This window comes from Mauremys mutica, chromosome 1 (genome assembly GCF_020497125.1).
Source record: "Mauremys mutica isolate MM-2020 ecotype Southern chromosome 1, ASM2049712v1, whole genome shotgun sequence".
Lineage (NCBI taxonomy): Eukaryota > Metazoa > Chordata > Testudines > Geoemydidae > Mauremys > Mauremys mutica.
Genome location: NC_059072.1, coordinates 246413401 through 246427082, shown reverse-complemented (window position 1 = coordinate 246427082; position 13682 = coordinate 246413401). Strand labels below are relative to the sequence as shown.

Below are 13682 nucleotides of genomic sequence, written 5' to 3'. Positions count from 1 at the left end.
TACTTGAAAGTTTTGCTGAATAGGGATGGGCTTAAGGACCTGTATACAGAGGCGGATTAGGAGTTTATGGGGCCTTGTGAGGCCCCTCCCCACCCCTTCTGCCTGCAGTTCACCCCCCACCCCCACCCCGCCTGCTGCTCCTGACGGGGAGTGGGGTCAGGTGCTGGAGCTTCCCCCGCTCCCCGGCAGGCGCATCGGGTAGACAAAGCGGGACAAGCCCCCATGCCCTGACTCTCTGCTGGCAGGTGGAGTGGGGCAATCCCTTGTGCCTCGATCCCGCTCCCCAGCAGGAGTGGGTTGGGGTATGCCTGTTTTTCTAGGCCCCCCAAATTGGCCAGGGCCCCTGGGCATGGGCCCCATTAGCCCAGTGGCTAATCCACCACTGTCTGTATAGGTAACTCCTCACAATTGTGAGTAAAGTGTTCACTATGGTTAAGTCTATGCTGCAGGGTAAGCCCAGGATACAAACTCAGGTTCAAGCCTAACCCCTTTTCCATCTACACACAAATTGTGCTTATCCAGGGCTCAGACCCAGGGTCCCAGGACCCCACAAGGGTGGAGGATCCCAGCCTGAGTCAAGCCAGGACCCATGGTTCAAGCCCTATTGCTTTGCAGTGTAGACTCAGCCCCACTGAACTCATACTCTGGGAGTCCGTCAAAAGTATCCCACAATCCCATGGTCTGACTTTCTTTGTCCTCTGGACAGTCACATTTGGTGGACAGTCAAGTTTTCTCACACTGTACCATGAACAAAGGGCTAAAACAACCACTTTTTGGGAGGGCATTAGAAAGTCTGGAATATAGATTGTTGCACTTGGGTCTGCATAATGCAGTGTCGACACTGGAGTCCCAGGTTGGGATCCACGGTTCAACAGTTCCTAACCAGGGGTTACAAATGAGTGTAGATGCTCATGCCCTTGGTTACAAACCCAGGGTCTGCTAACTCAAATCGAACTAACCCTGGGCTTACATTGCACAGTAGACATACCCTGAGTGGTCCTGTTAGATCTCTTATTTACCCATTGAACACAGCTCCAGTTTAAACACTTGATTCCATGAAAGTTTCTGTAGTCAATAATGGGCCTAATCCTTATGGAAACAAAACTACCCTGGGCAACCAATGGGAGTTTTACCTACAAGAAGGAGCCAGTCTGTTGTTGTTAATTTATTGTAAATAAATTCATAGTAAATATATTAGGTCTGTGTATATACAGTAAATATTTTACCTGTATGTATAACATATACTCAAAGTGAAATGAACCACACCTAAAGTAAATGCAACCAGAATCTTATAGATTAAATAAAAATATATTGTGGTCACTCATTTAAAGAATAAACATTTTAAAAAATTGTGGTTTTGTACAGAAAAAGTATGACATTTTTTTAGTTTAACACACCACCAGTATTCTGATGCTAGAAACAATTGACATTGACTTGAAAATGTACCCAAGTCTTGAGTATATCTCATGTAGCCACATATCCTCAAACCAGCCATTTGTTATTTCTTACTTTTAAAGTATTTTCCTCTTTGTTTGCAGGAGAGTGGAACAGGAGATAACAGCTGTATTGAAGAAATTTTGCGGGTAGGAACTCTTTAATTGTTCGGTTATTATTTCATTAAATTTACCCTAAAGAAGGAAAGAGAAAGTTTAGATAGAATTCCTACTTTAGTACCGGTTTACTTTTTTAGATGTCACCTTTCTAGAAAACATGTAAAACATGTAAAAACAACCTCTTGTGCACTGGATTTCACTGTTGCTGACTAACCATACATTCACCAGGAAGCAGACAATGGGACTGTAATGTATAAGTACGTTTCAGGTTTACCAACGATGAAATGTGTGTGTTACCATTAATCACGACTGTCAAAAAAACTTAACTTTGGGGGGTGGAGGGTATCCACGAGGGTCTTTTTCTACTTGGATTTAATTAAAATCCATTGTATGGTTATGTTATTAATGTCATTAGGTGTATTATAAAATCACAACATACAATATTGGCAAAGTTATTTCCATATTTTGTCATCACTATATTTCTTTATCACTTTTATCACAATAATTTCTAGTTTGCAATCATGGAGTAAATTAATTCACTTCTGGACTCATCTAGGCTTGAATATACTTTGATATTGGATATTTTCTTAAGTAGGCAAACTTAAAAGCAGCGTGTGATTTTTCCATAAATATTTAACTCCTATTTTATGGGTTCTCTTTTTAAAGTGGTCATCTAGTAATTTACATTTTCTTGAAAGCTGATATTGTACTGCATAAAGCACCAAGACAAATTAGACCAGATGGCATGCCAAAACCTCAGTAAAAACACCTTTATTTTACTGTGTTTCTACCTCTTGAACATTGTATACGCACTTCTTTTGGAATGGTTTAAGAATTACAGAATTACATATTATTTGGGTTAAAATTCTACAGTGCATAATTTATTAAATACATCTTTTAATTCTCAGCCTGGACAAATAATTTTTAGAAGATTGATTATGATGGATTTCTTAACTGTATTGGCAGAGCTTTTACTTAGCTACCATTTATAGAGTAGGCTTTTCGGAGGATGAAATGCATATTGCATAATTATATAGCCTTGGTCCCTGTTGCTTTGTTACAAATTAGGTAGCAAATAAATCATAAACACTTCTTTACATTTTCAGTGTGCACTGGGTGGTGGATGTAAGTCTAATTCACCCACTTTCATAGGTTTTTTTATGCAGGAAAATTAAAGAGAACAGTTGCAGTTTTTAATCTCGCTCTTATTTAATTTTTAAGGAGAAGAGTGTAGACAGCATGATTGGTTTAGAAATATAGAGGAAGACATGGTCCCTTCCATAAGGGGCTACACAGACTTATAAGACAATAGAGTTGAGACACAAAGTATTCTGGATAATGAGGGATTGGAAGGTGCAGTCTCAAAATGGTAAAGACAGCTTCTCTCTCTCTCTCTCTCTCTCTTTCTTCCCTCCACCCCCTTAATTTCACATTCCCCTGGAGAATTAGTGTTGAAAAGCTTCATAGTAAAATATATTTTAAGGAGGAATTTGCTCACAAATTATTTCATTTTGGATTTAAGAGGGGAAAAATCCACCATAAGCAAATTTCCCCATGATCTCTTGCTTCCTTCCCATAGGTCATGATGTTAGATGTAACTACATCTTCCTCCAAAGAAGGGGTGCTTGGGAAAGAAAACACTTAAGGGCAAATTCAGTGCCCTGCCAAAGTAACCAGCTAAGGAGCTGGACAGATGCAATCTGGAGTAATTTTCCTCTTTCCGGTCCACAGAGCTATTCCACAGAAGCCACTGCCACCCAAACACCCACACAGCACAAGAATCTTGGACTCACCCATACACTGTCACCTCCCTTTCTTACACATTGGCATGCTGGGAGCCACTGTGAAGCTGAGCAATGCGAACATGACCTGCAGGGCCCACTGAAATCTTCACATACACACATACAAACACACCCATTGGCACAGTGGAACTGCACCAATGCTGCTGCCAGGGGACCTTCTGCAGCTTGGAATCTAAGGCAGGATTTGCCTCTTAGCATGTGAACACAAAAACTAAAGTTCTCTGCTGTTCTGATACTGCACATCGTAACATTCCTAAGCTGCAGCATTCATCTGCCCAAAACCACATTCCATAACCATCCTCATTTGAATAGAATCATCTACTTATGGGAACCAAATGGAACTTCAATTTTTATTTAAAATGAGAAGACTATAAAATGGCCATTGCTGATGTTGTCAGAACGACTCTACTGAAGAAAACAATTAGGGCTTCATATGCGCTAATAAGGAGTTTGTTTGCATACTGACTAATTAAGAGGTTCTCTTGCTTTCATTTCTTCATCATTCTTGTTTCTTCCTGAAGTTTTGACCCCGAACCAAAATCACCCCAGTGTAACCTAACAGACTTCAATAAAGTTACACTGGGCACCTTATCCTCAACCTTCTTGTGACGGTTCTCGGGGTATTCAGGACTGTGAGTCACCTTGTTATCCCTTTTGCCCCCAGCTAGAGGGAGTTTTTCTTGTGGTAGCTGGATGTCAGCTCCATGACACTGCCAGTCCTTCAGTCACTCAAGCACTTTCCTCTGGGCTTATGCCAACCCTTCCTTCACCTTGCAGGTTAATAATCGGTGCACCTCAATCCCCAACCCCCCTTGAATTGTTTCCCAGTGATATCTAGTCCCTGACACTGGCTACTCACAGAAATTCCAGATCCTCTGCACCCAAAGGTGCAGTGTATATCAATTTACAATTTTTACCTCAACCCACCACTCCTGTAAACCACATGGCACTTGTGAGCACTGAAGATCAAACAAAAGTAGGTTTATTTAAGAAAGAATAAAGATTTAACTAGAAACAAGAGAGAGTGGTGGAAACACGTGATTACAATGCAAAAAAACAAACAAAAAAAACATAAAATGTGAACCTGAGTGACACACTTATTAATAGTTACTTTTCCTATGCAATAAAGTAGATTTTCCCCCCAAAGGGTCAATGTTTTGAAGAACTGTCTGGTTTTGGACAAACCAGGATCCAAGCACTCATGAATGTGCCTCCTGCCTCACCGCTCCTCAAGGGGTTTCCTCAGTGAATGGAGTGTCCTTCCCCTCACTCTGTTACTCTGAAAACAGTCCTTTGTTTATATTCATAGATAGGGTGAATCCCTGTCTTGTTGTAAAGTTTCTTTTTTACCTTTAAGTGGTTTTGATTGTTTGTCATTCCTGCTGATGGTTTCCCATTCAAAATCATAGTATTGCACAAGCTAAACACCGGCTAAACATCAGCCAGACAGGACAGTGTGACAACTCCCCCTTGCCCAAATAGGCCATTACTGAGACATCCTGATGACTAATCTTTAATTTTTATTCCAAGTCCATAAAGCCCATGTTCATTTGAATTCATACATTATTCCCTAATTATTACCTGTACATACATCTCACAGTGGTTATGAATGTTGACAAGTTATGAGCTTTCTGTAGACACCTTACACATTACTCTCTATGGATAAGTATCGTGCAAGACCTGTTTGGTGTAATGAGTTTGTCAGGTCTGAGGTGAGAGTTGTTTGCAAAGATCAGGGAACCCTTTGCCAAGCAATCTCTGTGTCACGCTTCTTCATCCTATTTACTCAATTTTCAGCCTGCCTACTCAGGTTTAAGGACCCTGAAATACAGTGTTTAGGCGATAAATAGAGAGTCCTTAACCCTGACCAGGCATGCTGAAAATTCAGTAAATAAACTGAAATTGATTTGAGTTGAGGAGATGAAACAACCAAAATAAACAAAAGCTGCACAGATCAAAAGGCAAACTTCTCAACTACTCTTCATGGATGTCTCGTTGTCAGCACAAGCTCAATATAGCTAAAACAGAGCCTCCCCCCAAACCCTTCCCTCACACCTTCTTTCTCAACCATTGTGGACAATATCATTATCCTGCTTGTCACTCCGGCCCATAATCTAGGCATCTTCTTCAGCTCAGGCCTCTCTCTGTTTTCATACCCAAGATCTAAATCTTGCAGATTCTTTCTGCATAACCTCTCTAAGACACAGCCTTTCCTATCCATCCCCACAGCTAAAACGCTCATCATCTTGCATCTCGATTACTGCAACCTCCATCCTTCTGGCATTGACAAGTGCAGTCTTGTTCCACTCCTATCCATTCAGAATGCTGCTGCTGCTGCTACAAAGGGCATTTTCATAGCCTCTCACTTTGCCCATGTCAGCCCTTTCTATGCATTCTTCCACTGGCTCCCCTTCTCCATTGTATCAAACATAAGCTAGTTGTCTTCACTTTCAGTAATGATACGTATGTATATCAATATTTTTCTAAACATAGAGGGGGAGAGAGAAAGAGAGATGATACTCATTTTGTAATTTACCAGAATCCTAACTTTATCAGCTACTTTCCACCAAAGCCTTTCATTATATTGGACAGACAAATCAGATATAGCATTGATTTCTTGGATTTCAGAAACAGTATTTTTTTTAAGCAATGCTGTTTCAATACTTTGTTTGAGCCCACATAATACAACAAAGATTTGCCACCTTTCAGAACAGGGACAGCTCCTGTGCAGATGACTAGGGATGGGAGAAAGCTCAAGGAGCAACAGTCCTTGTGCTCCCCTGAGTATAACAGCTGCTTCTGGCTAGCCACCGAACAGGAGTGATTGGGAGGTGGAGCCACAGTCCGGTCTCCCTTCTTCTTGTGCAGGCCAGCAGTAGCGGGAAGGACGTGCTGCAGCTGCAGCCCATTAAGGAATGTAGCACCCCATCAAGAGGGGTCCCCTAGTATACCTGGAGTTGCAGAAATCATTCTTCCTTCTTGAGGCACAGTACCTCCCAGGGCCCCTATTAGGGGGCAGCATTCCTTAACCTGCCCTGTTGATGGGTCAGTGCTTTACAGCATGAACTGAGCTTTTAGTTTGCACTGACAGTGCCCAAGACTAGTAAACCTTGTGCTGTCTTGAATTTTTGAATATACATAGGCAAGGTGGAATGTGGTGGTTAAAGTTTGAAATTATTTTATATGTTTTATCCAAACCTATGAGATCTCCATGGAGTTTGTAATTCCACAAATCAGACTGCACAGCAACTTAGGAAATCTGTACCTGAAGGCCACAAAAATGGTGCACAACTGCAGGGATTCATGTGGGTATTTAAATTGCCATAGGAGCCCCTTTAGAGGTTCAAAGTAATGCAAAGACTTCTGCTGAGATTATAAGCCCTGCAAGGGACATCTAAGATCTGCAAGAATCCTAGTCCTGATCTTACTTCATCCACCAATTTACATCAACTACATCAAAGTATAATGGCTGTACCAGAAGCATCATGTTTTCACCCACATGGAGGCTATACAAACATTTGAGTCTACAGCTAGGGAAACTTCAAGCCTTCTTAGAGCATTGTAATTATGGAAAGCAAATGTTTGCCAGTTTGTACATTCTAAGTGAAGGGCAAAGTTTTAAAAAACACAAGAAAAAGTGTGGAAAACCATAGTTAAGGATATGTGCAGAATCTTAACTCTGTCCCTCCGTGTCCTTACTACCTCAGTATTCCTCAGAACTCCCTGCAACCATCCTGCAAGGTTTCTCAGCATAAACCATGGGCTGTCCAAGCGAAAGTCATAGTATCCCTTTGGTTGATTCTGATTGACTTTGATTAGTCTTTGTTGTACTGTGCATTTCGTAATGAGTGCTGGGATTTTGGGTAAAAGTGTATTTTGCTGTAGCATCTACTGAAAACTGGAGTAATAGTAGTGAATCAGACCCTACATCTCCATTAATTTTACTGTTGTCACCCACATCTGCTATATTGGAAGCTGGAGTTTCTTTTGGAGTTGAAGAATGTATGAGATGAGGTTGGTCTGGCTGTTAATGTAGACTTAACTGGTGACTTCCTGGATTTTTAGTGTTTTTGCTGAAAGGAAAAACATTTATGAAATCTTAACTCTAACTTGTTGTGACTCAGACTTTGTCTAAACCTAAAACTTAGGTTGACCTAGCTATATCGCTCAGAGCTGTGAAAAATGTCATAGAATCATAGAACTGGAAGGGACCTTGAGAGGTCATCTAGTCCAGTCCCCTGCATCATGGCAGGACTAAGTATTATCTAGACCATCCCTGACAGATGTTTGTCCAATGTGCTCTTAAAAATCCCCAATGATAGAGATTCCACAACCTCCTTAGGCAATTTATTCCAGTGCTTAACCACCCTGACAGGAAGTTTTTCCTAATGTCCAACCTAAACCTCCCTTGCTGCAACTTAAGCCCATTGCTTCTTGTCCTATCCTCAAAGATTAAGAAGAACAATTTTTCTCCCTCCTCCTTGTAACAACTTTTTATGTACTTGAAAACTGTTATCATGTCCCCTCTCAGTCTTCTCTTCTCCAGACTAAACAAACCCAATTTTATCAATCTTCCCTCATAGGGTCATGTTTTCTAGACCTTTAATCATTTTTGTTTCTCTTCTCTGGACTTTCTCCAATTTGTCCACATCTTTCCTGAAATGTGGCGCTCAGAACTGGACACAATTCTCCAGTTGAAGCCTAATCAGCACAGAGTACAGCGGAAGAATTACTTCTCATGTCTTGGTTACAGTACTTCTAATACATCCCAGAATGGCATTTGCTTTTTTTGCAACAGCGTTACACTGTTGACTCATATTTAGCTTGTGATCCACTATGACCCAGCTCCCTTTCCACAGTACTCCTTCCTAGGCAGTCATTTCCCATTTTGTATGTGTGTGACTGATTGTTCCTTCATCAATGGAGCAGCAAAGAGTCCTGTGGCACCTTATAGACTAACAGATGTTTTGGAGCATGAGCTTTCGTGTGTGAATACTCACTTCGTCGGATGCATGTAGTGGAAATTTCCAGGGGTAGGTATATATATGCAAGCAAGAAGCAAGCTAGAGATAACGAGGTTAGTTCAATCAGGGAGGATGAGGCCCTCTTCTAGCAGCTGAGGTGTGAAAACCAAGGGAGGAGAAACTGGTTCTGTAGTTGGCAGGCCATTCACAGTCTTTGTTTAATCCTGAGCTGATGGTGTCAAATTTGCAGCTGAACTGAAGCTCAGCAGTTTCTCTTTGAAGTCTGGTCCTGAAGTTTTTTTGCTGCAGGATGGCCACCTTAAGATCTGCTATTGTGTGGCCAGGGAGGTTGAAGTGTTCTCCTACAGGTTTTTGTATATTGCCATTCTTAATATCTGATTTGTGTCCATTTATCCTTTTCCGTAGAGACTGTCCAGTTTGGCCGATGTACATAGCAGAGGGGCATTGCTGGCATATGATGGCGTATATTACATTGGTGGACGTGCAGGTGAATGAACCGGTGATGGTGTGGCTGATCTGGTTAGGTCCTGTGATGGTGTCGCCGGTGTAGATATGTGGGCAGAGTTGGCATCGAGGTTTGTTGCATGGATTGGTTCCTGAGTTAGAGTTACTATGGTGCGGTGTGCAGTTACTGGTGAGAATATGCTTCAGGTTGGCAGGTTGTCTGTGGGCGAGGACTGGCCTGCCACCCAAGGCCTGTGAAAGTGTGGGATCATTGTCCAGGATGGGTTGTAGATCCCTGATGATGCGTTGGAGGGGTTTTAGCTGGGGACTGTATGTGATGGCCAATGGAGTCCTGTTGGAGTACTTTGCATTTGTCCTTATTGAATTTCTCCAGTTTGTCCAGATCATTTTGAATTTTAATCCTGTGTTCCAAAGCACTTGGAACTCCTCCCAGCTTGGTATCATCTGCAGACTTTATAAGTGTCATGCCCTGTGTGACATAGTTAGGTCGACCTAATCGCCACTGTAGATGCAACTAGGTCAGCAGAAGGATTCTTCCATCTTACTGCTGACCAAGGGCATATAGGGGGATGGGAGGCAGTAGGGAGTGCTTGGCAGGGTATGAAGGAAGTAGGGAGACAGCAGAGGGTTGATAGGCAGGAGAAGGTGATGGGAATAAGGAAGTCTTTGGATAAGAGGGGTAGGTGAAAACAGTATCTGGATGGATTCCATGGGAAGAGAAACATTGTTTAGAGGAACACAGAGGGCGGGGCAGGGGGAGGAGTAAAGCTGTGTAGAAGGATATGGGATACAGGGGTAAGCGTTTCTTCTGGGGAGGATTGAAAGCAGGGATCAGTGAATTCCAAAGGCTTGGAGTCCTGACTGAGCACATCTTTCCAGCAGCCCTGTCTCTTTTATACCAATGGGACTCCAAACCAGACATCTCCACAAATATGCAAATATATGTGGCCCTAGGGCTTCCATTTATAAAACTCTGACACTTAATAGCTGGGACATTGAAAATAATTTAACACCATTTCCTTTGCACTATGAAACTAATCCAAGTATGCAAGACAATATGATTCCTTGGTTAAGTAAAAGAAATAAATAAAAAAAATGGCTAAAATATAGATTTTGTGTTCTGTTTTCTTCATTTTCACATTGGATCCCTTAGATTAGTAGCAAATTTACTAATTCTCTAGCTGAAAGCATTGAGTCAGTCATCAAATATTCAGGCTATTTTAAACTCCAGCAGTCATATGCATCAGTGAGATCAGCTGCACACCATCAGCTGATTGAATTAAAAACAAAAGTAAAAGGTAAATTAGAAACTGTCTCCAGGAACAAAAAAACCTGCGAAAAAGGCGAGATCCTACCAAACACACGGTCATTCTGAATTTTAAACAATGGAGGATGTGTCGATACTTAGAAGAGAGAAAAATCAATTTCTTAAAAAGTTGGATGTTAGTTCAACAAACTGTGGATTGCTGCTTTATAAATGTTAATGAATATAAGATTCCACTGGCTTCAGTTAAGCTCCTGGTGTTGTTGGACATGTGAAGATTTACACTACACAAATGAGCAGTATATTTCCAAATACTCATCTTGCTTTCTAAAGCAGAGGGAGAAACATGCAGGTGGCATGAGAGCCACTTTACTGGTGCTGTTGGATCAATAGATACCTTGAACTACCAGAGTACATTATTGCAGTCTCACTGCTGGAAAGAAATTGCTGGAGGTGGTTTGGGAGGAGGGTGAAGATGCAGATTCAGCCCCCAGTGCTGTTCCTGTTGAAGTAAATGGAAAAATTCCAACCAACTTCCTGGGATCAGGATTGCCCAGTGGGGAGCTGCACAATCTAGACAAAGTGAGGCAACTTTGGAAAGGCCGGGAGGGTGCAGAGTCAGGAAAAGTTACAATATGAATATTTTACATGCCAAGTATTTATTTCTTGTCCACTACTCTCCAATGTAATAGAACACTGACTCACATGAAATACAGTGCAACAACCCAAACATTTAAAAAAATGCACCAGATGTATAAAATATTCATTTTAATAATTCAAATAATCCTTCTAAAGAAGTTTCATAATATTTTATTATTAATACTGTATATTTTAATGCAACCAAAGCACATCTATTATAACTAATGAATACTGATCATGCTACTTTTTCATGTCTATTCTTCTTATTGCTCCCCCTCAAATAAACAGAAGTGCACCAAAAATGATAGTTGACTAGTATTTTCATCCTTATTTTTTATTCTGATAGTCTATACTGGGCTCAGACTTTTCCTTCAGTATATCTTTTAGGAAAACACACCAATTAATATCATAAGGAGTCATATGGCTAATTTCCCACACATTGCTTTGAACGTTTGCACTTTGGCCATTTGATAAACTGCTAAAATGATTAAAAGACTCTAAACCAATCAGCTGTAGTTTGAGAATTACATGTGAGCTTTATAACGCTAGCCCAGGGGTCTCAAACTCAAATGACCCCGAGGGCCGCATGAGGACTAGTGCATTGGCCCGAGGGCCGCATCACTGACACGCCCCCTTGCTGCCCCTGGCCCCACCCCCAATCCACCCCTTCCATGAGGCCCCGCCCCTGCCCTGTCTCTTCTCCACCTCCTCCCCTAAGTGCGCGGCTCCCCGCTCCTCCCCCCTCCCTCCTGGAAAGTGCTAAGCGCCACCAACAGCTGTTTGGCGGCTTGGCGGCAGGAAGCGCCTGGAGGTAGGCAGAAAAAAAAAGAAGAGTAATATAGTAGTATAGTATTAAAATATAGTATGCTATTAAAAGTCAATTTATTAACTTTTTTATTAACTTCTTTAACTGTAATGTGAAACGTCAGTGCTAATTTTGACGTTTTGTCAAATTTTGTACTAATTTTGGTTATGTCATTGTGACAGTGTTGGTTGACACTTTAATGTAGAATCTACAGTTTTAATAAATATATACACTCAGTAATGCACCTCACTCAAAGGACAAAACACGCACTTAGATTTACTGCCTAAGGCTCTGGGAGGGAGTTTGGGTGGGGGTGGGGGAGGGGGTCTGGAGTGCAGGCTCTGTGCTCGGTGCAGGCTCCAGGCTGCGGCAGGGGGTGGGGGTGCAGGCTTTGGGACGGAGTTTGGGGATAGGAGGGGGTGCAGGGGTGAGGGCTGTGGGGCTGAGGGTGAGGGGTTTGAGGCATTGGAGAGGCTCGGGGCATTGGAGAGTCTCAGGACTAGGGCAGAAGGGCAGGGGAAGGGCAGCCTGCCCTGGCCCTAGTGCAGGGGGGCGCTAGGACCCTGCGGCAGCAGGTGATGCCGGAAGCCGGCATAGCGGAGGAGTGGAGTCAGCCTGAGCTCCCGGGCAGGCTCCCGGGCGGTGAGGGGGCAGCAAGTGGGGGCCGGGAGACACTGGGGGGAGGCGCGTGGGGGCAGCAGGTGGGGCCAGGGGAGAGACCCGGCCCCAAACATTGGGGAGCAGCGCGCGGGGAGCTTAGGCACAGAAAATAACTCGGGGAGGGGGGCGGGGTGAGGGGAGTTTGGCGGCGACAGACAGTAAGTGGGGGACAGGGCGGGCTCTAGGCACCAGCGGGCCAAGCACCCGCTTGGGGCGGCATCCTGGGGAGGGCGGCAGATGGCCCCGGTGGACCTCCCTCAGGCATGCCTGCGGGAGGTCCACCGGAGCCGCCGACCCGCAACCGCCAGAGCGCCGCCCCCCGCCCCAGCAAATCCTAGCCGCGGCTGGGAGTTAAAAGGCTCTGGGCTCCCTGCCCCGGCGGGCAGCTCGGAGCCCCCTCTGATTCCCGGCCGCGGCTGGGATTTAAAAGGCTCTGGGCTCCCTGCCGCGGCGGGCAGCTCGGAGCCTTCTGATTCCCAGCCGCGGCTGGGAGTTAAAAGGCTCTGGGCTCCCCGCCGCGGCTGGGAGCCCGGAGCCCCCTCTGATTCCCAGCCGCAGCTGGAAGTTAAAAGGCTCTGGGCTCCCTGCCGCGGCGGGCAGCTCGGAGCCTTCTGATTCCCAGCCGCGGCTGGGAGTTAAAAGGCTCTGGGCTCCCCACTCTAGAGCTGGCCCTGGTGGGGGAGCTCCGCGGGCCGCAGGGAAGAGCTCCGCGGGCCGCATGTTTGAGACCCCTGCGCTAGCCTATTAACTTCATTCCATGCTCCCTGCTCTCTCATACAGTTCCCTTGCACAGGAGGCTAAATTATACACTAGCCTGGTGCCAGTTTTCAAATACAATGCTCCAACAAGATGATTGTTGAGAATTGAACCAGTAGCATCATCACATTAGTGCATTAACCATTTAGGTTCAGTTTTTCTTCAGTTTCAGTACATCTGACAAACAACGGAATCATTAACAAAACCATTTCAATAACTGTTAAGTTCAAACTAATACTTGCTCTCTCAATCTCTGAGACTAGAGGTTGGTTATCAGTGAAGCTTTTATCATTCTGTCCCAACCTCCTAAGAACTACTTGCAGGGTGTCATTGTCTCTCAGGTGGAGTTCAGAGTTCTTTGTGGAACACAAATAGCTGATATGCGGAGAGCTGGCATAAGAAAAAAGCAAGCCAGCACTTACGGGGGCTGATGAACACCCCCACCCCCCACACATGCCTACATGATTGAACTAATTATTTAAATTGCTACCATGGGATAATTGCATATGTCCTAGTCCTGATTGATAAAACAAGGGAGAACCCAGAATGAGAGGCTAAGTCTCGCTGGTATAAAAAATAAAATATTTATTTCTTCCTGTCTTTAGAATATATTACTAACCCAGGCAAGATGTACAAATCAGCTCCTTTCTGCTAGATAAAAGTGATTCTGGGTTATTAATGATATACGGCCAGATCTTCATCTTGTGTATGCCGACCTAAGTCCATTGGAGACAATAGAACAATGCAGATTTA

General features: G+C 43.6%; 1 protein-coding gene across 2 annotated transcripts in view; it reads left to right on the top strand.

Annotated features, from left to right (window-relative positions):
* AFF3 (AF4/FMR2 family member 3) overlaps positions 1-13682 on the top strand; it is a 480216-nt gene that overhangs the window by 227114 nt on the left and 239420 nt on the right. For both annotated transcript variants that reach the window (XM_045005798.1, XM_045005808.1), the window contains exon 4: positions 1539-1583. In XM_045005798.1, the coding sequence (XP_044861733.1) occupies positions 1539-1583 (45 nt within the window). The remainder of the gene's footprint in view (positions 1-1538; positions 1584-13682) is intronic.